This window comes from Hydractinia symbiolongicarpus, chromosome 11, assembly GCF_029227915.1.
Source record: "Hydractinia symbiolongicarpus strain clone_291-10 chromosome 11, HSymV2.1, whole genome shotgun sequence".
Taxonomy (NCBI): domain Eukaryota; kingdom Metazoa; phylum Cnidaria; class Hydrozoa; order Anthoathecata; family Hydractiniidae; genus Hydractinia; species Hydractinia symbiolongicarpus.
This window is the reverse complement of record NC_079885.1, coordinates 9,124,820-9,152,702: the sequence shown is the minus strand read 5'-3', so window position 1 is coordinate 9,152,702 and position 27,883 is coordinate 9,124,820. Positions and strand designations below refer to the sequence as shown.

The 27,883-nt window shown below is 33.5% G+C and overlaps 5 protein-coding genes and 1 long non-coding RNA gene across 6 annotated transcripts; 2 read left to right on the top strand and 4 right to left on the bottom strand.

The window, feature by feature from the left end:
• Positions 1–2,558: 2,558 nt before the first annotated feature.
• On the bottom strand, positions 2,559–5,839 carry LOC130614532 (adenosine receptor A2b-like). Its single transcript, XM_057435956.1, has 2 exons — positions 5,592–5,839; positions 2,559–4,306 (listed from the first exon to the last, which is right to left on the bottom strand). The coding sequence occupies exon 2, from the start codon at positions 4,282–4,284 to the stop codon at positions 3,241–3,243; it is 1,044 nt and encodes a 347-aa protein (XP_057291939.1). The 5' UTR covers positions 4,285–4,306; positions 5,592–5,839; the 3' UTR covers positions 2,559–3,240.
• A 3,665-nt stretch (positions 5,840–9,504) lies between these two features.
• LOC130614633 (uncharacterized) lies at positions 9,505–11,050 on the bottom strand. The gene is made up of 2 exons (XR_008975924.1): positions 9,975–11,050; positions 9,505–9,860 (listed from the first exon to the last, which is right to left on the bottom strand). It is a non-coding gene; the product is annotated as an uncharacterized LOC130614633 (long non-coding RNA).
• A 7,235-nt stretch (positions 11,051–18,285) lies between these two features.
• Positions 18,286–19,254, top strand: LOC130614428 (uncharacterized). Its single transcript, XM_057435858.1, has 2 exons — positions 18,286–18,725; positions 18,907–19,254. Exons 1-2 carry the CDS (start codon positions 18,479–18,481, stop codon positions 19,194–19,196), a joined length of 537 nt encoding a protein of 178 aa, XP_057291841.1. The 5' UTR covers positions 18,286–18,478; the 3' UTR covers positions 19,197–19,254.
• Positions 19,255–19,829: 575 nt separating this feature from the next.
• LOC130614426 (uncharacterized) lies at positions 19,830–23,104 on the top strand. Its single transcript, XM_057435856.1, has 8 exons — positions 19,830–20,055; positions 20,138–20,550; positions 20,623–20,752; positions 20,834–20,919; positions 21,001–21,315; positions 21,469–21,697; positions 21,839–22,027; positions 22,815–23,104. Exons 1-7 carry the CDS (start codon positions 19,851–19,853, stop codon positions 22,012–22,014), a joined length of 1,554 nt encoding a protein of 517 aa, XP_057291839.1. The 5' UTR covers positions 19,830–19,850; the 3' UTR covers positions 22,015–22,027; positions 22,815–23,104.
• On the bottom strand, positions 22,074–22,774 carry LOC130613411 (P2X purinoceptor 7-like). The gene is made up of 2 exons (XM_057434759.1): positions 22,757–22,774; positions 22,074–22,571 (listed from the first exon to the last, which is right to left on the bottom strand). The coding sequence occupies exons 1-2, from the start codon at positions 22,772–22,774 to the stop codon at positions 22,074–22,076; spliced, it is 516 nt and encodes a 171-aa protein (XP_057290742.1).
• On the bottom strand, positions 22,663–23,893 carry LOC130614427 (uncharacterized). The gene is made up of 4 exons (XM_057435857.1): positions 23,735–23,893; positions 23,281–23,503; positions 23,061–23,138; positions 22,663–22,977 (listed from the first exon to the last, which is right to left on the bottom strand). Exons 1-4 carry the CDS (start codon positions 23,836–23,838, stop codon positions 22,786–22,788), a joined length of 597 nt encoding a protein of 198 aa, XP_057291840.1. The 5' UTR covers positions 23,839–23,893; the 3' UTR covers positions 22,663–22,785.
• Positions 23,894–27,883: the final 3,990 nt, after the last annotated feature.

Sequence of the window (27,883 nt, the reverse complement as noted above, 5' to 3'; positions counted from 1 at the left end):
CGCCATATTTATTGTCGTCTTTTTAGAGAAGATTAATTAAAATTTAATGACCAATTGAGCCATGTTAATTGTTTATTATAAACCAATCAGCACGCCGTATTTCGAATAATTACGAGTGGGAACTGACAAACTTTAAAATTATAATAACAAAAGAAAGACCACATAAAAGACGAGCCTAGTACAATAGAAATTTCAAAGATGTTTGTCCTTCTTTATTTCTATACTCCTAGACTAGATTAGATTCATAATCCTCTGTAATTTTTGTGTTGTATGCGATCCAGACAGTATTCTTCTTTATACCACATTCCTCGGCGATTCTCTCTTTTGTAGTCTTACTCTGCAATCTTCTACAACGCTTTATATATGGAACGGCGTTTCTTAAGGCTAAATCCAAGGGAAACGGACAGAAGACGTTTGCTATATCAGGGTTCGTTATGCCAGGAGGAGACATACATGGAAGAATAATACAAGAAAATCAAAAAATTAATTAAACTAATATTCTTCATGATTATTCGTCTTTAAAGGTTGTTATGAGATATGTGAAACTTATAGAAACTTATAGAAAGGCAACCACGAGAAACTCTTATCAAAAAGATTAGAAACTAATATTTTTTTTGCAACTTTAATTTTGCCATATTTAAAGAACATCGTCTTCGAAAACTCTAGACTACATTTTCAGAATTTACTTGCGCGAGTTGCTCTAGAATTTCGAAAAGCAAAATTAGTTTCGCAGTTGTTTCTTTCAGACAAAAAAAAGTTCTTCCCCTGAATTATTCTGTTCCTCGTATAAGAGTATTATTTTTTGCCAATGTACAGTGCACAATACAGCCTGGTAGATTTCACAATATAAAATACAGACCTAAAGACTATCCAAAATAAATTTCAATGTGAAGCAAAACGATATACTTGGATGAAATAAGTTACTTTACTGCAGAAAAAAATCACATGGCGAACTTCTTCTCTTCTATATCTTTGACCGAGTTAAATACCATCAACGCGAGACTGAATGTAATTTTGATATCTGATTTTACCGAATTGGATATCTGTTTTATCAACCACTTCAAGATAGAATATTTTCACAAATTATGCATAGAAATTTATAACACAAATTTTAACAATAACGATTCCACTATATAACATTTTATAGCATTTTTTTCCTGTAATTCTCCTCCTTTGAGATTATTTAAAACAATAGAATGCTTTCTCAAATGGAAAAGAGGAGGAGTGTCAAAATAATTTCGATATCGAATATCTAGAATTATTCGACAGAGCAATTTTCTTATTGGTGGTGTGTGATAAAATTATATCTTGATATCTGTTCTGTTGACAATTTGATGATGACAATTAAGAAATAACAAGAATATCAATATGTCTTATTTTGTTTCATTGTTACTTTAATTAAAACTAATTTTATTTTATATTTTATTTTATTTTTTATTTTTTTATTTTTGAGAAGAAAAAAGGCGGAAGAAGCCATTTTTTTAAATTTTTGATAGCTATCTTTGTATTAATTTTCAAACTATATAGTTAAATAATTTAGGGAGAATTAAAAAATAATGCGCAAATATACCTATACGGGCTACGAAACTATTGCCACACGACTTTTAAAGTCCGACCTGGCCCCACGACTTAGCCCTATACCGGCTATGTGCGTATCTTGATATTCATGAAATTAAGAAAGAATGAAGAGTGAGTTGCGAATTTCACGAGCCTCTGATTCTGAAGTGTGATCGTCTTGCGTTTTTTCACTGCTTTGGACTAATTAAATTTATGACATTTGCTTTGCCCGCTTACAGTAACGCGTTGGTCTAGCCTGTATCTCACTCACGACATGAAATATTTTGCAAGTTCATGGGATAATACCTATTTATTTCAAATGACGGAACAACATTGTAGAAGTTCTGTACAAAACAGGCTACTGGCGAACTCGAAAGGTATAAGGAACAAAATTACACGCGAACAAAAATCCGAAATCTTTTAGCCTGCAAGGACCTTTCATCAAGAAGTTGAAGCGGTGTCCCATGATTATCAAAATTTGTTCACCAATGAAATTATTCTAATTAATTTTGAGAAAATATGTAGTTCTTTTTTTGATTGAATTTATGTTAAAATTTTAAAATGTAACCCTTTTTATAATGTATCTATTACGTGTTTACGCTTCTTACAAAAATGCGATTAAGTTATGAGCAAGTTGTATTCATTTGAAAATCCGTCTAATTGAGTTAATAATAATATAATTATTAGTATGGGCTAAATCTTATATTTTAAGTCTAAACATACGTGTCCCCTGATTATTTTGATACCATTTTGCTTGTTATTAGAAATGAAAATGACTTTTTGATTTACCCAAGAATTTGAAATTTTTAAATTTGTCGTTTTCTTAATATTCCTTTATTTAAAAATATTGTTGTCAATTGCTATTTTGTCTTAATTTTGCGGATGACATTTACTCGAATTGCCAGTTTTAGTTTGATTTTGCAGATTTTAATTTTGCAGAAATTAATTCCACGAAAAAAAAATTTACTTAAGGTACTTGATTTCGACGAATGAAGAAAGTGTTCTTATTGTGTTACTGTTACTATTATTTCCCATTAAAAATAATATTGACGGCGCTATAAGAGATCCAGTATATACTAGTATCCATATTTTACACAAGTATCCAAATTTTATAATATATCACATTTTACTTTGCATTAAAAGTTTTCATTGTCCTGGTTGCTGTCGTGGTGGCAGTTTTTTCTTCGTAAACAGTCGCTTAACACTGTATTGTTTCCTCCACACTTATTCAGTGAAGCGACTAATTGACTTATACAAAAAATGGAGCTGAAGTGCGGAGTGACTTTTTAATGTTGAGCACACATCAAGGCGTGGAGCCTCTGTTAAAGTGTGAAGCCACTGAATGAGTGTGGAGGCAACGATAAAATGTGGAGTCACTGCGGTGGTGGCTTTGATGGCGGTGGTGATTTCTGACGAAAACCATCCAAGAATGCTCTGATAATTTTGTGTTCCTTGTCTACACACAGTCAGGTAGATGCACCTTTGACCTTTAAGTGTTAATATAGAAAGTCTGTGTCTGTTTGATGATACTACATAACCATTGTTTTCTTACTTCTAATTTTAAGACTTTCGCCGGAAGTTATTATGTGTTGAAATGTTTTTGGCAATGACGAGTTATCGACTACTTGTTGTTGTTGTTGTTGTTCGTGCTGGCGTGGGTGACACTGGTAGCGATTGGTGTGCTTATGTTGTTGTTTTGGATGGTTTAGCAGTTTTTGTTGTTATTGTTGTTGTTCCGGTGCTGATGTTGGTGGTAGCGGCGTTGATTGTAGTTCCATTACTTTTGCTTTTCTTATTTCCGATCTTTCTGTGTCTGCAAAGAAGGTCTTTAATAGCTTCCTTTATATCAGTTAACGTGAGACAAAAAAGTACAGGATTTAATAAAGATTTGAGTGACACCAGTAACAAAGCCCACAATGTCAGCGCGTACACCAAAGGAGAAAACTTCACTTTTGCGACCAACCACAAAACACTAGTCAAACAAAACGGTGTAAGACAAGCACATAAAGTTAGTATCATTGCTGCTGTGATCTTTGCCAAACGTATCTCCTTCATTTTCTGTGTATCTTCTTGGTTTAAATGTCGTGTTGTTGCTCGGTCACGGCTATTTAACTCCTTTACTGTGAGAAACACCTTCGTGTAAACAAACGAGCACCAACTGATTGTGAAAGGAATTGTAATGATAGCGCATATTAGCACGATTAAAAAGTTTGGCGTGAGATGGCTTAATCCTATCAGTACTGCAGTTATCACCCACTGGAATATAATAAATTTAACATATACTTTTAAATTTCCAGTTATGTTTTCGCTGTAGTAATAAGGTTTGTATATAGCTATGTATCGATCCACTGCAATCACGTCAACATTGACCAAACTTATTGCGCCACAATGATAACCCAAGGTGATCATAGCAACAAAAAAAACACAAGAATGCGTTTGATAAAGCGCCATTATTAAACATGGCAGCCAAAAGACAAGGTGCATGAATCCAACAAGGGCATCCGAAATAGTATTGTTTAGTAATAATATATTTGAAGGTGTACGAAGTTTTTTTTGGCGTATAATAACGATTGAAACAAGTGTGTTTAAGACACAACTAGAGAAATTGATGATGAATTGAAGAATGATGTTGATGTAGATGTTTACTGCATATCCACCATTTATGGAAAACATGAACTCAAGGTTGTCACAAACTATTTCATATGTGGAAATTGTTTTATTGCTCATGATTTATATGCCACTGGTTGCTCTATAAAACATAGAACCCATATATTATATACGTGCTCGATATTCAAAGAAAATGTGCTGAAAGCTTAAAAAACAGTCAATTAAACCCCACAAAAAACATAATCATTGGTTAATGAAAAATAAACCGCCTTAAAAGTCTGTCTGTCTGTCTGTCTGTCTGTCTGTCTGTCTGTCTGTCTGTCTGTCTGTCTGTCTGTCTGTCTGTCTGTCTGTCGGTCTGTCTGTCTGTCTGTCTGTCTGTCTGTCTGTCTGTCTGTCTGTCTGTCTGTCTGTCTGTCTGTCTGTCTGTCTGTCTGTCTGTCTGTCTGTCTGTCTGTCTGTCTGTCTGTCTGTCTGTCTGTCTGTCTGTCTGTCTGTCTGTCTGTCTGTCTGTCTGTCTGTCTGTCTGTCTGTCTGTCTGTCTGTCTGTCTGTCTGTCTGTCTGTCTGTCTGTCTGTCTGTCTGTCTGTCTGTCTGTCTGTCTGTCTGTCTGTCTGTCTGTCTGTCTGTCTGTCTGTCTGTCTGTCTGTCTGTCTGTCTGTCTGTCTGTCTGTCTGTCTGTCTGTCTGTCTGTCTGTCTGTCTGTTTGTCTGTCTGTCTGTCTGTCTGTCTGTCTGTCTGTCTGTCTGTCTGTCTGTCTGTCTGTCTGTTTGTCTGTCTGTCTGTCTGTCTGTCTGTCTGTCTGTCTGTCTATCTGTCTGTCTGTCTGTCTGTCTGTTTTCTAGCTTACTGAAAGTCTTTTATCTCTCAAATTTGAAATTAAAAAAAAATATTGACAGTTTGGTCAATGTCATCAGACATCAAACGGTTTTAATTGGACAACTTTGGTCATTGGTAAGTACTTTCGGTTTCGTGTCAATTAAGGTCTCCCTTTGACTATGGTTATACGAGGGCAGCAGCAACGGCCGCCAGGATGGATTTTTAATATTATTTTCTTGAGTTTGTAAGGAAATAATTGGGACTCACAATTGACAAAGTTTTGGCATTGTAGCTTTTCTTAAGAAAAAAATACAAGCACTTTTCCCGTTCTATCAGGGACAAAATGTCCTGCTAGGAATAGGGTTAACCTTTATCATGTATGTTCCGTACAACAATTTTTGTGTTTTTTTTAAAAATTCAATGTGACATTCATAATAATTTTATACAACCTCAAAGTGCTTATAAACCTTATGCTTACCTAACGTTGCATTGAAGAAGAGGTGAAAAAAATAACGTTAAAAATGCAAACATTGAGATACATATGTTGAGTATGTTTTAAAATTTTCAAAATATTTTGAATCAAGAACATTTCTTGTAAAAATATTTACCTGTCTTGTTTTGCTCTAGCCCATCAAAATTTTCAGATTGTAATTTGATTTTTCAGCGCTATAAATGATTTAAAAGAATACAAACATCTGTATTTGCATCACAAATAAATGATAAAAAAAAACTATCAATACAGACTAATTCTGTTTATTTATTTTTTTTAGGAAAAGAAAATCTATTAAAAAACAAAATGATATATTGTGTAAAGATAGGGAATGTTAAAACCATTTGTGATATTATTACGTACATTAAAGGGGCTACAAAATAAACGTGAAATTAAAGAAATTATTATCAATTATTCTATATAAGCGCTTAACGTGAGATATGAAAAACGCAGGCAACTACGTGATAATCAATGCTCGTGTCTAGTGATCCAATAGTTACAACGTTTTTTCCTGAATTGGCACCACCAAGATTCTATACGTTGATTTCTAGTGGAACCGAATCATTTTCAATTTTTCTTCGAAAGTATCTTTTTATCCCCCCGACAACTACATTCTCTGAACCGCGGTCAGAATGAATGCAACGAGAAGTTGATTGCAGGCACGTGACCTACTTCAGGAAATAGGCACCAATTATTTTAGGATCATTATTCCTTGTGCCTACATTTAACTATAGTATTTTTCGACTCAATTGCACCATCAACTTGTCATTACCATCCATGTGCCAAACAAAGTTAGGACCACGTGAAAAATATTTCCACCTTTTGACACAATGATTACTTCTTTTCTCAACACCGGATGGATCCGAACTCTTCATAGCCATGCGCTCGGTTTCTCGATGTAAGTTGATGCCATCAGATCGGAGTTTCTGTGTCATTGAACGATACCCAAATCCTTTCCCTGAGCCAGAAATTTTTCTTTTGATAGCAATCAATACAAAATTTGTGGTGGATGATCTGCATCGTCTAAACAAATTCATACTTCTTAATACGCGGTTGAGTTGTCTGATCCCAATGTGCACATCATGTTTTGTAAACAAAAACGTTCTGATTTCTTCATGAGATAATCCATCTAAAAGGTACTGTCTGATCAACCACTTGGTTGATTAACTGATAACCATTCCGAGGATCTAAAATTGAAATTCATAATAAGGTATAACTTTTGTAACGATCAAGTTGCAACTCAATAGTACGAGAGTTTAAAATATTGTTTTACCTCTAAAAAATCATCTCTTTACTTGAAGCTTTATTTGAGTCGAAAGGGACCCCCTTTTCCCCTAAGTATTTACAAGAAACAGCCCATGCGCCTAAACACAAAATCACGTGGAAGGCGTGTAAATAGCGGCGCCGACGATAACTGGCACTAACGGCGGCGATAGTTACATTTAGCGGTATAACTAGCGGCGACAGTTATAACTGGCGGCGGGCAGTATAATTAGCGGCGACAATTAGAACTAGCGACGACAGTTGTAACTAGCGGCATATTTGGCGGCTACAGTTAGGAATTAAAAAGAGAATATTGTATTTAAAATGTTATATATGGGTTACCGTACTCGTTTGACTTTTATACTCAAAAATTAAAAAATAATCACTTCAGTGCTGTAAAGTCCGTGCTTTTATTATTCATCCTATACACCCAATCACAAACTCAGTCAGAAGAGTAGGTTCTTTACTTTTTGTTTTTATAGTATCCTTTTAGTTTTAAATCAAATTTATTTTATGGTACTTACAGGAGCAGGTTAACCATCTGGGGGCTTTGAATATTTTCAATACGAACAAACAAAAGCTGGAGCCATTTAGTGAAATTAATGATCAAGCTTTGGCAACTTTTAGAGCTAATATGGACACTAATCAAAATCCATTTGCACTACACACAAGAAAATGTGACTGAACCAACTAATTCTCATTTATCGTCTCTACCTACAAACACTTTCGTTGTGGCATCAAACCAGGAGATTAATAGAGATATCAAGTCTTTTAATGCGAAGCAATGTGAAGTATTTGAAACATTCTTCATTTGGGCAAGAAAATTTACAAAAAAAACATAACCACGCTTTAACTTGTGTTGTTAAACCTTTGTCTATTTTTAAACTGGTGAAGGTTGATGCAAAAAGCTTTATTTGTTCAAAGCTGTGTGCAAATCTCTCTCAAATTTTATAATATACAAAGGTTGTGATGTGCAAAAGCAGTTAGTTGGCCTTGTAGCTCCAACAGGTACAACTACTGAGATCTCCGCGTTGTTGTTTTTCTGCGTTTGACAATGATATGAAAATAATTGAAAAGGTAATCTATATTCGCATAGTTAAGTTACTCGTCTCCTGGCCTAGTTAACTAAGCTTTCTTCGAGGATATCCAATTCAGTTTCTCCTAAACAAAAGCTTAGACGTATACAAATGTCACAGCAAATCCCTAAAATTCCAATCCACCTCACAGTAAACCCCAAATCACAATTAACCAATGAGCACAAGCCAGCGTGGTCACATGCTACTCTACTTAAATATTACAAGAATTAATTATACTTGTTCAGGTGAGTGAAGCCATTCTCGCTTAAAACAAAAGTTTTTCCGATGTTAACCACGTGAGCAAAGAACAATAGAATTAACCAATCAAAAAGCGCGGTCAGAATTCTGACCGCAGAACAATTGTTTAAAACCCAGCGTGATTTTTCCACCTGAACTATTCCGATTTCTGGTAAAAAAAATTATGCTGGGTCTCATATGGGTACACGTCTCCTAAATAGGTGTTTATTCCAATTTTTTACAGTAATTTGACTTCGCTGATTTTTGAAAAACCACACACAAGAATCCTTGTCCAAAAAAAAAAACGTACAAAACTCTAATTTCGGCCTATCTAGGTATCTTGGCTCAACGTGTGTATTCTCTAAATTATTCAGTTTTAAGTCCCCGTCCCCTTGTAAATATCCTATTTTCCTTTAAAATTTCTATGTTGCTATGATACGGTGGTGCGCAGATAACTTGAGATATATTAAAAGTATATCTTTACAGTAACCAATATATAAAATAAAACTTGGATTATATTTAATACACGGCTAGCTAAGTATCTAGTTATAAAAGAAGACATAATATACTGTCCTATAGTCAACCAAAAAAGAAACACATATTCACAGGTTAGCGACCTATCTAGCTAAAATCTTACATACCAGTTTCAATAGAATGCTTCTCTCAATGGTCATAATTTTTGCACTTTGTGTGGGGATCCTAGGGTTTGATCCTCTTTCTCTTTTGCACTTCACTATCCACATTGTGATTGATGACGTTCTAGATTTTCGAAAATTTCATTATCAGAATCATAAACACTTTCCTAGCTTGATGGAGTCTGAGTCTGAAGTTGATCTTTAACCTACTTTTATATACACTGAAAACCAACGATTGCGTTTTATGTGCTTTAGTCAACCCTGTTTACAATTTTTTCCATTACAACACACAATCGATTAGACTTACTGTAAAGTGAAAAAAATCCGGGGGTCGTGTGTTCTTTTATAAAAAGTTTTTGTTTCGATCTTCTTACTTTTGATACAAATGGTCTCGTGTATTTGGTTGTAAACACGGTGAAGAAGATGAAATGCATAAATTTGAATGAAGCTTTTTTTATTTATGGTTGTGTTTAAGTTAAAAGAATGTCATATTGTATAATAATCTTTGTTTCTACCTCGAAAAAAGTCAACAATATTACCTCCTAAAAAAAGGTTTTTTTTCAGGAGGTAATCCTTAAAAACATCAAAATTTGACACTAAAAAAACTTTTAATCTTTCCAGTTATAGATAAAAGTTAATTACATCTGTCATGAACCGTATGTTTAGTGTGACAGCTAACTTGCGTTTTAATCTTATGTCATTACTTTCTAATAGAACAAAAAGATTTTATTTTATGTTTTTACACATTGCTTTTCTGCACTCCTTGTTGCCACAGCAATACAACTTTTCACTAGGAAACAAATCAAAACAACGACGTAAATCGCTACAACAATCATTCTTTTTTAAAAAAAATAGAAGAATAATTACAAAATGTATCGAACCGATGATCTACAAAATTCTAATACAAGTATAAAATCTAAAACCATCTTCACATCGGATAATTCACTTGTCTTTCATACGGTATGCTCGTCTGTTGTTGCATCACGTTGGTATTGTTGACAACCATGGCCATTGGAGCTGCACTAGGTTGTCCCGTCATGACAATTGTTGTGTGTTCTGTATTACTACAACAACAACAGTAGCAGCACAGTATACATGGTAGGATAATCACAACAAAGACATCTAACCCAAGACCAGATTTGACACCATCGTTTTGTTTTTCCCACCAATTGTCATCTAAAAATAGTTAAACCATAATTACAAGAAAAAAACAGTGGATGTTTGTCATGAGTTTTTCTGTGAAAAGTTTTCTAATGTTAATGTAAAATGGGTTTATAAAAAACTATTTACCTACGCAGACATAGCTTGAGCTGCCGTTAGTGTAACAATGTGCCTGGAAAAAAATGTACATCTATTCAATCGTTTTCCAAATGCGAAAGGGTTTTTTTGAGCAAAATGCACCTGTTTCAGATGCCTTGGTTGTTACACAAGCTGTTATTATTGAGGCTCGGAGAGACTACTCGAAAAATATCACGGCATGAGTTTTGTTATATTGTACATCGAAGAATAATTAATTAACTCATTCCCGGTCTATTTGAGTTTAAGTTTCTGTACAAAAAAAGAAAGGCAAGTTAAAAAATAAACCACGTTGGTGTCAAGTCTTTTCAACCAAACTATTTCATTTCTTGATGGTAAATGCGAGAAAGCAATAAAAATATTTGATGCATTAAAACATTGTTACTGCAAAGCTACAATTTTGTAACGTAGATTTTTTAATTCCTTCTGTAGTCATTGCTTTAGAAAACTTTATTTTTTAAAGTTATCACTCCATATAAATTTCCACTTTATAATTCCAACAAAGAATGCAATTTTTGGAATTTTGGTGTGAAGTCTTGTTAATCAAACTATTTTATTTTTTAAAGGTAAATGCCAGAAAGCAATAATAATATTTGTTGCATAAAAACATTGTTACTGCAAAACCAAAATTTTGTAATGTATAACTTTTTATTCTTTCTGTAGTCATTTCTTTAAAAAACCCATTCTTAAATTTTTCACTTCATATATATTTCCACTATGCAATTCCAACAAAGCGTGGATTTTTAAGAATTTAAATATATTTAGAAATTTCTCTCTAACTTTCCTTGAATGAAAATAAAAGAAACTGCAAAGATGATTAATTTCAGCGACATTTTTCAGCAACTTCTCTTCTCATCTGCCCTTCTGAAGAAATCCGCGTGGTGTTGAGCATGAATTAGAATCCAGACCTCTCAATGAACTTCTAAGAAAAAAACAAAAAAATTTTGTTTAATTATTTAACAAATTTGAGCGCTCTAAATTCACTCTAAATTCCATAATTTTGCTTTTTGATTTCCACAATAAAGGTTTATATTTAAGAGTGAAAAAATTTGTGCGTGTGATCAAAAAATTGGTGATTATCTTTAACTCAAAACACGGACAATGAACAACATACAAGGCAAAAAAATATGTTGGATATATTTTAGAGAAAATAGATTTTCTGTATAATTAGTTTTCTTTTTGTTATGTTAGACAATACTTTGTATTTTGATTGCTTTATTTTTACAGAGCATGCGTTAATGTAAAAACGTTGTAAAAGTTGAAACAGGGTGGTTAGAACGCGAAGAATTTGATAAAAACAGACAGAGATATTTCTCTTTTTTCTGGTTTTTAACAATTTTCTGGATGGATCGCCTAGTTAACTAAGCCTTCAAAAAAGCAAAAGCTTATACGCAAATAAATGTTAAAGCAAATTGCTAAAATGCCAATCCACCTTATAGCAAACCCCGAATTACAATCCAATGAGCACAAAGTCGGCGCAGTGACATCTTAAGCTCTTAAATAATACACTACCTTATTATATTTGTTCGGGTCTGTAAGACCATTCACGCTTAAAACAAAAAGCAAAGCAAAGAACAATGAAATTACCCAATCAAAAAGCGCAGTTAGTATTCTGACCGCAGAAATAATCGTTTGAGACCCATCGTAATGAGGGATTTTTACGAAGCCAATTGGACGGCGAATTTGCCGGCGAAATGTATCTGAGCATGCGCAGTTTTATATGTTTTCATTATGCTTTGAAAAATTCGCTTCGCCGAAAAGTAGAAACAGTTCCTACTTTTTAGCGGCGATATATTTCGCTGTAAGATTTTAACTAATTAGAACGCAATATTTAGTGTTTATTCTTAGAAAACTCATTACTGGAAAGAATTCAAAATAACCGTCTGGTTTTTAATACCCAAAAGAGTTCAGTATTCAAATTCGGCACATGTTTTTCGTTTCACGTGAAAATCAAAAACATATTTCGCTAATTCCCCGCCGAATTCGCCATTCACAATTTGCTCCGTGAAAACCCTCCTTAATCTTCCCTAAACTATTTGACAAAAAAGGGGACGAAAAAAGTTTTTCATGCATTGCAGAAATATTTTTAATATATTTGGCGTCTTTTACACGTAAAATTACGTCAATTTCTTAAAGGTTTCCTCCCGCGAAAAATAAAGTTAATTATATATGAAAGAGCTTGAAAGGTTGTCTATATATTTAAATATATATTGTCTGTATAATATAATATATATAATATAATTGGTTCACTAATTAAGCATGATGTCATGAACTAGCTCTGCGAGCGTGTTATATTTAACATTTTTGACAAGCCATATAGAGTTAAACATGTTTTCTGGCCGTTCACTTTGCGCGTTTTGAACATTTTACATAAATTTCGATATTTAGTTACCACAATTACGCTCCATGCTAGTTCATGACGTCATAATTTCGCATAATTAGCGCAACTTTTAAGATAAATATCTCAAGAATAGATAAAGATTTTTCAAAAAAATGAAAAGATTTCTAAAGAACTTTCAAAGATTTTTTATATGTGCTCAACTTAATTTTTCGCAGGAGGTAAAATTCGCTGTTTACACTTAAAAACCCGAGTTAATTTTACGCCGGCGTGAAATTTTACTTTTTTTGGAAGACCGAAGTGACATTTAACTTCTGGTGTGTTTGAACATGACAATGTAGACACAAAAAATTATTTTACCTCGGCGATAAATCGACCGAAAATATTCAGAAAATACATAACGTAAATAATTTATTATCTGTCTACGTAATCTATCTACGAAAATTAGTGAAATCACCACATGAGAAAACGATAGATGGTAAATGCAGCAGTTACGTCACTTTTTAACTCTTATCATTTATATTATTAAGAACAAAAGTTCGATGTAATACATAGTGCTTTAACTTTAGAATTAAGCTTGGTTTCCACTGGTCACTAACATAAGATGGTGAGATCAGGTGAAATAACTTTTTTTAAACCTTATTTCTTATTTCGCAACATCTAATTGATTATGCCAATTTCCACTGAGTCTTCAAAGCTTATTTCACGGTAAAAAAAACCCAAACTTGTTCTTCTCACGGCATTTTGCCTTGTTGATGAAGTTCAGGGGCCACAAGGTTGACGAGGTTGAAAAACAACAACATATGCATGACATTTTTGAAAAAGAAATGTTACTAATGTTGTTTTTGTTGAAAATATGAAGAAAATGGAAATTATATTTAAGCTAAAGTAATTAATACTCCATGGAAACCATGCACATATATATTTGACTATCGTACGTCGTCTTTAGTGCGTTTCAGAAACGCACTAAAGAACCAGCCAATTAAATTGCATGAAAATCGATCGCAAGTCAGTCACTTTGTGCCGTATCTACTATCTCAGTCACAAAAGAGAAAATTCCGTAAAGTAATGTTTAACAGGCGCAGGACCACTGTAACCTAATATTTTTTAACCCTCTAGCAAAATTTATGTCACCTGCGTGACGGCGCTGACTGACATTAGATCTTCCCCTGTTTCTTAGCGCAAAATTTTCATAAACCTAAACAAAATATAGTCACGCAACACAAACTTTCCCACCTTTCTTATTTCCGATAAGAATAATTTTCAAAAAAGTAAAATGAGGAAAATACCATTCCCTTTTCTAAGTTCTGTTTAGAAATGAGGTAGAAATCATGTTTCAGATGATTTGTTAATGAAAAAAAACGATCCATAAAATTTCTTTTCTAAACTTTAAAAAGTATTTTTGAAACGTTTTTTTCTCAGAAATTTGCATAAAAATATCGGTATTTCTTTTGATGTTTTTTTATTTCATGAAATAAACGTGAACTTGGTATCAAAAGATTTTGATGTCAAGTCCGCGTTATTTCATGAATTAAGAAGAAGGTGAGTTCGATGTAACACAAAATAAACATGTTCCCACTGTGGACTAACATGAAGTAAGAAATATTATGTTCAAAAAGTAATTTATGTTCTTTCACCTTAATCACCAGTGGAAACCAAGCTTTACTTGTTGGGCTAAGTAAACCAATCGCTGGTTCAGACAAAGATTCAGATGAAATTCAGAGCTTCAGCCACCAAAAAAGCGGCGGAAAAAAAGCAATCAGAAAATCAATGATTCTAAACTGGCTAAACGAATTAAAGTTGTATATAAGTATGATTTTGAAAGTAATCTGGTTAAACTCTGTTTCATTGAAATGGATATTAGGCAATCAAGTAAAGTAGTATAAATTAAATTAAATTAAAAACGATAAGAGTCATCGTTACATTCTGTATTCAAAGCTACCATTTTCAAACCATTTTCAATGTACAGTCGTATAAATTTCAACAATTTTATATAGAATCAAGTAATAAAATAAATTAAGTTCTTTTTTGACCAATTATGATGAAAGCACGAAAAGATTCAATGAACAGAAACAGCATTGTCCCGTGGGCAGTATAAGGCGTCGTGGTAGCGTTAAATTGGTCTGTGACAATCGAATTTGGAGAATCTCTGGGGGAGATCACAGATCCAACTTGTGTCACAAACGCTAGAAGCACTATAATAAAGGAAAATATTGAAGAAAATAAAGATGATTGCAATGATGGTGAGAACGAAATTTATGAATTAATGCTGGCTCAAATGCATCTAACATTTCATCCAACATCGTACATTTTTGATGTGGGATGAAACGCTGGATGCATTTGAGTTGAACCAAAATTTCTCAAAAATAAAAAAGAAGTAAAAAATCAAGTTGGATGATGTTGGATAAGGTTTGATATCGGTGACACTGTTGACCCAGCAGCTTTATCCAACATAATTTTCATGAATTTTCATGTTGGATGTATTTGAGTCAAATTTCAACTAACATTTTACGATTTTCTAAGTATTTTACGTAATTTTTTGAATTTTTGAACACATTTTTGAACGTATTTTGATAATTGAATGTTTTCTTTTTTAATGGAAGGCTTGCAAATAAATTGAGAGTGTGTGTGCCAAAAAAAAATTTGTGAATAGCGAGAAAAAGCAGAAAAAGTCACGATGGCAGCTATGGCCAGTGGTTCAGAAGACCATACCTATCAACCAGGCGAAGTATTTTAAAAGCAAAGAAAGGAAAAGGATGCTGAAAAGACTAAATCGACCGAAAACAAGGCTAAAAAAAGAAAAGGTAAAAGCAAGAAAAAGATTCCAAAAAAAAGGCATTAAAAGATTGGATTGATGTTGATATAACCCTACTGAACAATATGTTAGAAGGAAGTCCATGTTTATGGGACCTACAACACCCTGATTATCAAAAACGAGACATGAAAGAAATAGCATACTCGGGGATCGCGACAACCTTGGAAACGACAGCTGCTTCAATAAAAGCAAAGATAAACGGTTGAAGGGCACAATTGGACGAAAAATGGACAAAGAAAACACTACCAAGAGCGGGCAGTTTACTGACGAATTATACATTAGTAACTGGGTCTATTACAATAAACTGTCGTTGTTAGTCCAATTTATCAGGGCTGCAAAAAGTAGGGATACTTTGAAGCGAAATAATCTACAAGAAGCTGGGTCAACAGAGAAAGAGGTAGAAACTACATCGGTACCCAAAAAAAAAGTCGATTGCCGAAAAGAAGTTAGATCTGCTTTCCAAATGTACAGAAGCCATAACATCAAAGCAGCTGCCCCAACCCTAAGACCAAAGATTGACGCGATAGTTCCGAATATTTCTAACTTTGCATTGTATATTGACAAGAAACTGTCGAGTTTGGATAAGGTGGTGGATAAGCCTTGGATGATTTAGGGATTAAGATTAACATTTTGTGGAGTGTAAGTGCCGTAAGGATTACATCTACTACATACCTCCAACGATTTGCCAAAATCCCAAGCAAATTTTTCTGAAATTCTGCGAGCCTTTTTAAGTCTGTAGATGTAAACTCGTCTTTCTTCGTTTAAACCCTGTTGCGGAAAAGGTTTCATCTTATATTTCTTGAGAGCGAAAACGTCATCCCCGAGAAACACATAGGGAGCGCTTTCATCATTCGCAAGCTTTGCGTCAGCCGGGAGCTCAACTGTTCCATTATGAATTCCTTGAAGAAGGGCGGTTCTATTTCAGATTCCAGAATCGTTGACTCTCCCGTTTAAACCAACATCATCATATAAACATTCCGTAAGACAGACCTGCGATAGCCATCAAAATTATAGAGTGTGTATGTTTATAGTTGTAATAAATTGATCCGTCATTGTTTGGCTTTTGGATTCTTACATGTTTCCCGTCAATCGCACCAAGAGCGTGTGAGAAATTCCAACGTTCTTTGAATTTTTCCGCAATTTCAAGCCATCGCGCTTTTGTTGCGAAGACTTTGATAAAATCACCTGTCAGACGTTCAACCACAGCTTTACAGAAACTTTTCACGATGTAAGACACTGCATTCATTGAAATGCGGTACTGGAAGCTTAGTGATTTGAATGACTCGCCTGTGGCCAAATAGCGGAGGCTTGAGGCCAGTCGTTAGTCTGCCTCAATCGGTCTAGTACCACCAGATATTTTCTTTGGCGAGATACCGTCAAAAATTTTGCTCAGTACAAATTTGAAATCACCCACATCCATCTGGAACTTTTCTATCATCAGTTCTTGGGTAATATTTGTAAAATATCCTCTTTCTTTTCTTCTTTTAAGCCAGTTTCGTGTTTTTCCCCCGATCGGTTTTTCATCATCGGAATCCAATAACTCGTTTAAAATCATGATAGCTGCAAAGTTCTCCATGGTTAAAAGTCAAATGAAAGAAAACACTACCAAGAGCGGGCAGAGTACTGACGAATTATACATTAGTAACTGGGTCTATTACAATAAACTGTCGTTGTTAGTCCAATTTATCAGGGCTGCAAAAAGTAGGGATACTTTGAAGCGAAATAATCTACAAGAAGCTGGGTCAACAGAGAAAGAGGTAGAAACTACATCGGTACCCAAAAAAAAAGTCGATTGCCGAAAAGAAGTTAGATCTGCTTTCCAAATGTACAGAAGCCATAACATCAAAGCAGCTGCCCCAACCCTAAGACCAAAGATTGACGCGATAGTTCCGAATATTTCTAACTTTGCATTGTATATTGACAAGAAACTGTCGAGTTTGGATAAGGTGGTGGATAAGCCTTGGATGATTTAGGGATTAAGATTAACATTTTGTGGAGTGTAAGTGCCGTAAGGATTACATCTACTACATACCTCCAACGATTTGCCAAAATCCCAAGCAAATTTTTCTGAAATTCTGCGAGCCCTTCTAAGTCTGTAGTTGTAAACTCGCCTTTCTTCGTTGAGGAAAAGTTTTCATCATATATTTCTTGAGAGCGAAGGCGTCATCCCCGAGAAACAAATAGGGAGCGCTTTCATCATTCGCAAGCTTTGCGTCAGCCGGGAGCTCAACTGTTCCATTATAAATTCCTTAAAGAAGGGCGGTTCTATTTCAGATTCCAGAATCATTGACTCTCCTGTTTGAACCAACATCGGCATATAAACATTCTTGGATGATATTTGTAAAATATCCTCTTTCTTTTCTTCTTTTAAGCCAGTTTCGTGTTTTTCCCCGATCGGTTTTTCATCATCAGAATCCAATAACTCGTTTAAAATCATGATAGCTGCAAAGCCCTCCATGGTTAAAAGTCAAATGAATCAACACGTATTGTTGGATGAAGCGTGTTGGATGAAGCAACTCAAATGCAAATTTCGAATTTTTCGAAATTCGAACAAATTTTCACCCAACTTTCAACCAAAATATTGAATGAAATGTTGGATGCATTTGAGCCAGCTTTTTATTATTATTATTATTAACTATTATAATTTTACAGGTTGACTATGTCAGAAATATATTTACAATCCTGGTATCAATGTAGGACCTGTTGAAACAAAAAATATAGTAATATTTGAAATTTTAAAATAGGTATTAAATTAGGTAAATTTTTTTATATACATATTATACAAAAACAAATAAATAAATAAGGTTATCGAAAATAAATAAATTAATTAACCTGTTTCCAACATGACCAAGTTTTTTTTAAAATGTCAAGAGAAAGATTAGTTCAAAAACAAAATTTGGCAAATAACTTGACACAAGATACAAGAGAGATTCCAGCAGATCAGTTAAACAAATATCAGAGTCTATCACGAGCATGGACAAATCAATTAGCGACGGTTTAAAATAAAACAAGCAAGCACAGCATGCGGGATATATTTTTTGGACGCTCTAAAATTTTCTACCTCGCTTGTAATCTTACCAGCGCAGTTACGAGCAGAACGTAGCATTTACGTGAATAGCTATAATCTGCTAGATTGATTTACAATGATTAAAGATAATTAACTCCTATATATACGGAGGTGTGGCACTCGAGGCCCAAAATATGCTGATATCAGCAGCAAAAATCTGAAAATCATAAGGCAAAACCACATTTTTTTTAAAATTACCCAGGGCTAAGTGTAGTTTTGATAGCTTTGGCCAGCACTGAAGCGTGCGATAGTTCATGTCAAACTGCTAGGGTTTCAACATGGCTAGCTCCTCAAAAGCACCAAAGATTGTTAGGGGAAGCAAGTATAGAGTTTACCTTGGAACTGGAGAGAAGGCAAAGGAGTGCTACGAGAACTTAATACGTCTAAAAGAAGAGTTAAAGTTTTTATACAACCAAGATTTCTTCACTTGGGTTCATGAAGTTTTGAGGGCACACCACAATAAAGATTCCAGAAACAGTATTATGTTACTAAACTCTTCAAAGAGAATGGTGCATACTCCATGCAGTAAGAAAATAATTGCAAACTGTGATCTAACTTTAATCAGATTGTCAGACTGCCTAGCCAGCTAAGTTTAGTTAGTATAAAAGTAAAAAGAAACATCAGATATCTTATAAAAATAGTTATTGACATGATGGCTTCTAGCTAGCTATAGAAAGTTACATAAAATTTTATTTTATTTATTTAGGTGAAGTTGTAGTACTAAAAAAGAAAAGACAGTCATCAAGTAGCTCGTCTAAAGATTCATCGACTTCTTTTACTTCACCTCTCTCATGCTTACTTTCGCCAACATATGATAGCAGCAGTAACACAAAGTCTTCAATAACTGGTCCTAATGATACACCACGTGTTGTTATTGTTAGCTCAAAAAAGGCTAAAACTGAAATGGAAATTGAATGTACTAAAAAAGATTCAAATTTCCCATCGATGGAAATATTAAAGTATATACAGCAAATTTGTAAATTATATAGCTACTAGAGTAGCTGGCTGATTTGTTTCTGGAAAGCATGATATATATATAGCTATATGTGATTTCAAAGCTTTACTGTTTGCAGGTGCAAGTCTTTTGCCAATGTTTTCATACATATTTTATTTTTCACTAGGCCTTTAAACCAATCAACACCACATTTAGAACCGAAGCATTCTATCTGTTTTAAAAGGTACACATTAATTTTAATTATGTTTGTCCTTACTAATTGAATGCTTTCTTAGAAGCTTTATTTTATTAAATTAGATCTGCAAAGCCAACTAAAATAAATTTTAATGATGACCAAGATATTGGAAATGATACAAGGTATATATAGATTTTTTATGGGTTAATAAGGTATATACATAATCATTTGTGTATTTATATATATTTTACTTGTAGCCACGATGATGTTTCAGCCTTGGATGTGACATTGGATGATGTTGAAGAATTAATTGCCCAATAAACAGAAGGGCAGGAAGACATTGGTGATGATGAAATTGAATATCCTGACTTGGCATCAGATCCATAAATTAGGTAAATATTTAAATTAAGTTATGGCTATAGGGCTGGTGTATCTCAATTGGTAGAGAAAACGCTTAGCGTTAATTGAGGGTTCGAATCCCTCCCAGTCCCTTCTATACTGTATATTTATTTAAAAAAATATGAATTGTGCAAATGTTTGTCAAGTGTTTTGCCAACAGTATTGGTGTTCTAGGTGTAATTATGGAAGTTTGGATGACGAATTTAAAAAAATTGACGATCCTAAATGCATTGCATCAACTAGACAGTTAGAATACTTGTTAGGGGATACCTGTCATGAAAAAGACTGTAATGCACAAATTGTTAACATAGAGAGCTTTTATATAGGTATGAACAGATCCTCTCTATATATAATATATGTTTTATTGCTAAATAAATAGCAAACTTAACATATTCACATTATGTTCAGGATATACTATCAAGTTAACTTGGAAATGTCTAAAAGGTCACAAAGACTTTTGGTATTCATCTCCCATATATGGTTCAGGGTTCGTTATTAATTATATTGTCGAAAGTGCTTTAGTATTGTCAGGTGGTCAAATAAATCAATTTTCAAGATTTTGCAAATTCGTCCAACTTGGAAAACCTAATATTTCAACCTTTTATAAAAATCAAAAATTATATGTAAGTCCAGCAGTGCAACAGACTTATGATGATATAGAACATGACATTATTGAAAGCATGTCCCATCAAGACGAAGTTATCATTTGTGGTAACTGCCAGCTAGATTCCCCTGGTTGGTCTGCTACCAAGGGTACCTATACCTTCATGGATCATCAATCTAAAAAATTAGTTATGATGCAATTTGGTGACAAAAGAGAGGTAGTAAGATATTTGCTATTTTGATTGCATGAGTAATTCAAAACACTTGTAAACTAAAAAAAATATTGATAGGTCAATCTTCAGTCCACGAAGTTAGAAGTACACTTATTTATGAAAGGTATGAAATACTTAATCAGCAAAAAGGATCTCAGAATTGATGAAATATGCACTGATGCTCATGCAACTATAAAGTGCTTGATGAGTAAGTCAGGATTTTTAAATATATATATATTTTTAAACTTTTTTTCTAGCAGTTCTCAACATTCTATTGATTAACTTGTAGAAAAAGAACCAATATTGAAAGCAACACATCACAGTTTAGATGTATGGCATAAGGCAGGAAAAATAACAAAAAAAATCTCTCAGGAGGTATATAACATAACTTTTTTATACCCATCAGAAATATATTATACAAACTACAATAGTGTACAAATATAATATGAACTATAGGTCTCCAAGAAAAAACAACTGCAGCCACTTATTAATCCTTGGTTGGCACCCATAAGGAATCACTTTTGGTATTGTTGCTCACACTGTGAAGAGGATGAATTAAAAATGCGAGTTCTTTGGATGCGTTTACTTAAGCATATAACTGGTGACCATTTACAATGCGAACACGAACCTATGGAAGAACCTACTGAAGGAAAAACTTGGTTAGATCCAACAGGACCATCTATGGAAATTATTCGAAAGCATGTCATGAAAAGTTCTTGGCTAAAAAGCTTTGCATATTACACCAAAAATCGACACACAGGTCTTTTAGAGGTAAACATTGTGAAAGGAGTTACTAACACTGATATATTTTGTTATAAAAAGTTACTGTAATATATTTTATGTTACATGTTGTATATGTAATAAATTAAAAAAATACGCTATGTGGACAGAAGTTTTCTTACTAAGATTTGTACTTTTATTTAGGCATTTCATAACTTAGTGTTAGCCTACTGTCCAAAGCGCATTGGGTACAAAAATGATGCTTACATCACCAGACATCAATTAGCATATTTGGACTTTAACGGTCATTTAAATCGAGGACAGCTTCAAAAAAAAGATGGTTCACTTGTTTATGTCCGCAGATATGGAAAGAGGACAAAGCAATGGTTTTTAGTAGCAGTACCTAAACCAAAGGACTATATCTATATACGAAGTATGTTCTAAGTTCAACTAACGTTTATTATCTTTACAATAGTTATACAATAATAAAATTATGTAAAACTAAAACATATGGTAAAATATATGTATATATAAAAAAGGAATAAAAATGTATATCTATATATGTGCATTATAGGACTCATGGCAGAAATACTATGGAGACGTCATGTTGACAGGGGAAATGTTAATCGCGTAGGGATTGGACGAGAATGTACTAAAGCATTACGTCAAAATATTGCTGCAACAACTGCTCCTCCCATGGAATTATTACTTGAAAAACATCAAGCAAGAGAAGAAATGAAACTCCAATAACTCTTATCTGTTGGTATGTAGTGTAGTTTTTCTGCCTATATTTTTCATTATTTTATATTTTATCGTAAAGCCTCATACCTATCCATAAAACCTCTGTAAATTCCATCTACAGAAGGAAAACGTTCTCTGATTTTTCGTAAAATGCAAGAGGGTATGACTTTTCTATTACCACTACCTAAGTGTCCCCAAAACCACATTATGTACTGCCGATAGGCAGTGTATCGCCAGCAAGCATTTTCTTCAGGATCAAATGGGTACTGAAGCCAATCACTGTTTCCACGCATTGCAAGGTCTAGAACCCTGTCATCAAGAATAAGATGCCTGAATTCAGCATTTTCATGGTTCTTTATATTATTTTGGCAGCAAACTTGATCCCTTTCTTCTTCCATTTCTATACATTGGCCACATACACACCAGCCTGGGTTGTCCTCTGTCCTTCTCCTATTACCATGGCCCTCAATGTCAGATTTCACTAATTTCCAAGTGCTCGGTGATGTTTCTGCCATATCAGCTAATATTTCTCTTAACTGTTCGCTTTGAAGACTTTCACAATACTTCTGAAATTTAATGCCAATATAAATTTAATATATATACTAATAATGGATGTGGATAAGGTTAAAGTATATAATTAAAAAAAATACATACAACACATTCATCCTTTGTGTCTGCTGATCTTTTTGATAATAAATCACCAACATCAGCTGGTCTAATATATTTTCGTTTTCTACTGGATGTGACCTACCATATTCCATATACACATATAAATACTTATTAACACTTTTTTATATTTTGTTTTATAGGTATTATACACAGAAATGTGCTGGTACTTACTATTTCGTTTTTATTTTTACATTTTGTTATGTCACAAGCACAAAACTGATCATCACAATTGCTGCCATTATTTCTGCAAGGACATCGGATACAACGACCTTTGCACTTACAGGAAATATTTTCCACTGCATCCTATATATATATATATTGAAAATGTTACTACATTAGTCTTATAATTTAAGTTTTTTATTGCAAGCTATAATGTATATACTGACTTCTGGTTCTGTTGATCCATTACTAGTTGTATCATTGTAACTATTCCCATCTACTAAATTTGAACTAACTACAGCAGCCTAAAAGCAAAGCCATACCATAATCACATTGATAATTTTTACGCTATATAATGTAAGTGCTTTGTAATTTAGTCTTTAAGTGTATACGTACTTTTACCAAAATGGGTAGCAAGGTAAACAATTATTGTTTAAAATTTTTCACCTGCTCTCTGAAGTTTTTGCATTTACATGGATCACATAGGCAAAATCCAACTGTGCATTTTACCCCAATTTTACGACAGTCACACCTTTTTTGGCAGGAACCTTTGCAACTACATTTTGTTTCAATAACTGGGGCGCCACCAATTATGGCATTGATCTCACTTGACAAATCTTGATCAGCATAGTCAGTTACGGAGTTGTTTGACGACTTTGGATTTCTGTAACTATAAATTATACAATAAACTATAAATAATCATTTTTGTTTAGCTAAATATAAGCTACCAATATGTTAACTACCTAGCTATGTAACTAGTTTTATGTATGTCATAGCTAACTAAATTTATTATTGGAATATATATATATTTTTTATATTACATTTGACTAGTGATGTATTGTATTAAAATTGGCTCTACCTACATCTAGCTAGCTATAAATACTGTTTTAGCTATAGATACCTTCTTGTTGTTGTGGGCCTGGATAACATCCTTCTTGCAAACAAATTACCAATGGGTATATCATCCTCGTCATCATTATCTTGCATGTTTGGTATATCCCACATAATAGCAAGTTTTTATTCAAATATATATATATACAGACTAGGGTAGCCTTGGTTAAACTCCTTGTTCAAGAACAACGTCAAACCACGTCAAAGTTGTCCCTTTTTGAACCTTCCAGCGTTTCTAATTTATTAAGTACAAAATGTTATGTACCCAAGCGAAACAGGTGTTTTTTATATCAATGCGACCTAAACATCCTGTACATAAAGTCTCAAAAAGTGGTAATATCGTTCACTCTTTGCGTATTCCGTTATTACGCGAATAAATCGTATTTTGCTATTTCCAAGCCCCTAGACGAAGATTTGAGCTCGATACATATAGGAGTTAATTATCTTTAATCTCTTTCATCACATAAGGGTATGTAGGGTCTCCCAAAAGCAGCTATGGAACGGATTCACTTTTAATTGTGAGCTAGCTGTTAAATAGTTTAAAGCTAACAGTTAAATGTTTTTTTAAAAAGTGCTTATTTGCGAAGACCCTTGCATCATCAACACCTGTTTTATTTAACACATAAACATGACATATTGCAACAATGCTACAAAAAAAACATGTAGCCAAAAAAAATCAAGTGCGGTTTCCGATGGTTTCTTGATAGGAATACGGGTTCTATCTACGCGACAAATTACTGAAGAAAATCCAAATCGCTTCAAAGGATCAGAAGATAGTTTCTTAACCTCATTTTTTCTGCTTGATATTTTATAAACATGGGAGCAATATCTTTAGCTAAAATGCCACACCTTCTTCATGAATTACCACTCTAGTAACCAAACTCGTCACCAGGATTTTCGCTGTTATCATGTTTATCAACAAGGCAAAATGCCTTAGGAATGAGGTTGACTAGTAGCTAGTATTTTTTACGGTATGTATTCGCCGCCATTAGAAAGGGATCCTTGATCTTTTAAATAATATAATTTTATTGCAATTCGTTTTTCAAGCGAAACAACATCTCTAAGAACTTGTAGCTAGAACTTTTTAGCGTAAGGTTTTATTAATTTCACTAGTTATAAATAAAAATTTAGATATTCTAAAGTTTTTTGACAAGCCCCTGTTTTCAATTCATATCGCCGACGTACAAATTGTGTTTAATTTAATTTATCCAACATTTTCTTTTGTTTTTGGCTCATTTTAAATCAAATTAAAAACCAATACTTTCTCATTGATAAAAATACTAAGTATATATAATTCTAACTACGTTGAGTAAAATATAAAAATTGCATTCAAGGCAGACAAAAGTAGATTATCCATCCCCCCTTCCGTTTTTTCTAACTCCTCATTGCTCGGCTGCATGGCTATGATACTTCCTGAGTTTTATGTTTATCTATAAGACGCCTGCATGCCAAATTTTTAAGTCTCATATCTGTCAGAGGCGTGAGTATTAATCGAAAGTACCCCTGAAGATATCTATGAAATTCTTATATACTTTAATAAGTTACGATTATACTTACAAGTTGAAACTTAAACTTTACTTCATAAAGGGAGATCATTCTTGTAATTTTAGACACGTGATTAATACAATTTTCCTATTTTTTGCATTTTACCCAAAAATCGGGGAAACTCGGATTTTTAGCAATTTATGGCTTTTTTTTTTACGAAGGTACCTATGTAAAAATCAGAAAAATGTTAAATATCCTTTATTTAACTATCAAAAGGTATTTTGCAGAAATTTTAAAGAAGACGTCACAGAAAAGTACTGTTTTCTTTATGATGCACTGTAAGTGTATTGAGGGGGAGAAATCCGACCCCTTAAAAAATGGGTAGGCTAAAGCCATCCTGCACCAGGCGCCAGGCTCCCCCAGGCCTGATAAACGTAAAAATTGTTTAGCAACTGTTAAGAAATTTTGTTCACTTGTCAATGTTCATGTTAAGAGTGGACTTATGACTTAAACTACTTGGTGAAGTCTAAACTTTTTTCACGAATTTCACAGCTTTCGTAGACACCAACGTAGATTATTTCGGTGTGCGGGCGTGCTAGATAATGTGACCAGCAAAAGTGGCGACTCTGCAGTGTTTGACACTTTTGTCCATATTTGAAAAAGTGAGAAAACACTGCCTTTGTGTTGTAATTATAAAGTTTGGCGTGTAATATATGATGGCTGACAGTGTCAAAGGCTTTCAATAGGTCTATGTCCAGGTTCAATAGGTCTATCTCCAGGTTATCGTTGTGTACAGGTTATCGGTACAGGTTATCGTTGTGTACAGGTTATCGATACAGATTATCGTTGTGTACAGGTTATCGGTACAGGTTATCGTTGTGTACAGGTTATCGGTACAGGTTGTCGTCAGCGCATATGTTATTTACTAACTTCAAAACTGCGTGATCGGTGGAGTGTCTTTTTGAAAGCAATTATTTTTTATAAAAAATATCAGTATCCAATAAATATTCACATAGTCTATTATACATAATTCTTTCTAAAAGTTCTTAAAACATGGAAGGACAAAAATAGGTCTGTACTTAGTTACATTAGAATCATCACCAGCCAAATAGCCGTAATTCGACCTATATTAAGTTGATCGGGAAAATTTCCAAACAGATTAAAACTATGTAAAAGCGGTTTGGCAATAATTACGAAAATGTTTTTTAATCCATTTGAATTTATATCATCCACTTCTTCACTTTTCTTGCTTTGTAGACTTTAAAAAAGCATCTTGAAGTTTTTGAAACTTAAGATAAGTTTTTCCCTAGTGTTTTTGTAGGACACGAAGTAAGAATTGAATAAGGCTCTACCCTCTTTCAGCTCAATTAGGTCGAACGTTGGCGAAGAGGTTATTGACAGTTTCAATGACTTCTTTGTTATTTATTATAATTTTGTAATTTTTTGAGAAAGGGTGTTGTGTTCTTTACAGAGTCCTATAACTTCTTTTACGACATCCCAGTTTTTTTAGCATTCCCAAAGGCTAAAAATAGCTTGTTTTCATAGTGTCTTTTTCTTGGATTTATCTTTAATTATCTCCTAATTTTCGTCGGCCTGTGAGAAAAGTGAACAATATTTGTATTTTGAACTTGCAAACAAAGCATAAGAAAAAAATTCAACAGCTTTGAAGAACATTTTTTTCAACATTAACCATTATTTACCTACTTACTTAAGAAGAAAGGATATAAGAAGTACAATAAATTTCCAACAGATTAGTTAATTTCACTATACTTAATATACATTTACATGCTGCTAAAGTTTTATGAATAAAAATCAGTTTCACCAAAATAATTATTAAAAACATAATTCAAATTGGTTGTTTTTCTTGTTTTTTGGCTCTTCTAAATTAGATACAACCACTGTGCCTTTCTTCATCTTTAGCTGACTTTCTTAATCTTCTTCCTTCTTACCATTTGGAGATCTTGCCATTGACAAATGACCTGGCTCGTATATTAATCCATTTGGCTATTGCTTGATTTTTTAAAATAGCTTTAGAATTTACTGCTCATTCTACGAGTAAAATTTTCCCAGTAACTACGTACTAACTTGCTTTTATATTTCGTTTAGAAAGGAGTTTATTTTTACTACCTATATATCTCTGAATTAGTTTAATTTTCAGAACAAGTCTAAGTGCATTTTCAATTCGCCTCATAAATGGAAACATATCTTTGTTAACAGTAATGAGTACTCCACGATTTTTAGTTTTTCTTGTATACCTTCAGTTGTTTAAAGAAAGCCAATGATAAGTATTTAACTTTTAACAGAAGTTTCTTCTTTTAATACAGTTAAATTCTATCTATTATTTATTTAGTCAACTCATCCAAAGAATATTCCTACCTTTACAATGTCCTAATCTTTCGTTTTTAATTAGAACAAACAGGTTGTTTCAGCCTCCCACCCCTCTATCTTAATGTTGAAATATCGTTACGGGGTCCCCAGGGTCTCCAATGTTGAGAAATAGGGGGCGGTTTTTTAACACATTTGCAATATCTTTATTCCACACGATTGCAGTTGTTTCGTTAGTATCACCATTAAGTTTGAGTAAAAAATACAAAGAAAATCGGTTGTTAATTTTTCACAATCGCGGCAGAGACATTAGGAAGGCTTGTGAGCCCGTCCTAAATTGTACTACTTT

Excerpts from the sequence above, each read along its gene's own strand:
- LOC130614427 (XM_057435857.1), bottom strand. The coding sequence starts at position 23,838 with ATGTGGGATATACCAAACATGCAAGATAATGATGACGAGGATGATATA. Across the intron at positions 23,139-23,280 it reads GCAAAAACTTCAGAGAGCAG|GCTGCTGTAGTTAGTTCAAA; the intron begins GTGAAAAATTTT and ends CTTTGCTTTTAG. Across the intron at positions 22,978-23,060 it reads ATGGATCAACAGAACCAGAA|GATGCAGTGGAAAATATTTC; the intron begins GTCAGTATATAC and ends ATATATATATAG.
- LOC130614532 (XM_057435956.1), bottom strand. The coding sequence starts at position 4,284 with ATGAGCAATAAAACAATTTCCACATATGAAATAGTTTGTGACAACCTT.
- LOC130614426 (XM_057435856.1), top strand. The coding sequence starts at position 19,851 with ATGAATTGTGCAAATGTTTGTCAAGTGTTTTGCCAACAGTATTGGTGT. Across the intron at positions 20,056-20,137 it reads CATAGAGAGCTTTTATATAG|GATATACTATCAAGTTAACT; the intron begins GTATGAACAGAT and ends CATTATGTTCAG. Across the intron at positions 20,920-21,000 it reads CAAAAAAAATCTCTCAGGAG|GTCTCCAAGAAAAAACAACT; the intron begins GTATATAACATA and ends TATGAACTATAG.
- LOC130614428 (XM_057435858.1), top strand. The coding sequence starts at position 18,479 with ATGGCTAGCTCCTCAAAAGCACCAAAGATTGTTAGGGGAAGCAAGTAT. Across the intron at positions 18,726-18,906 it reads AATGGTGCATACTCCATGCA|GTGAAGTTGTAGTACTAAAA; the intron begins GTAAGAAAATAA and ends TTATTTATTTAG.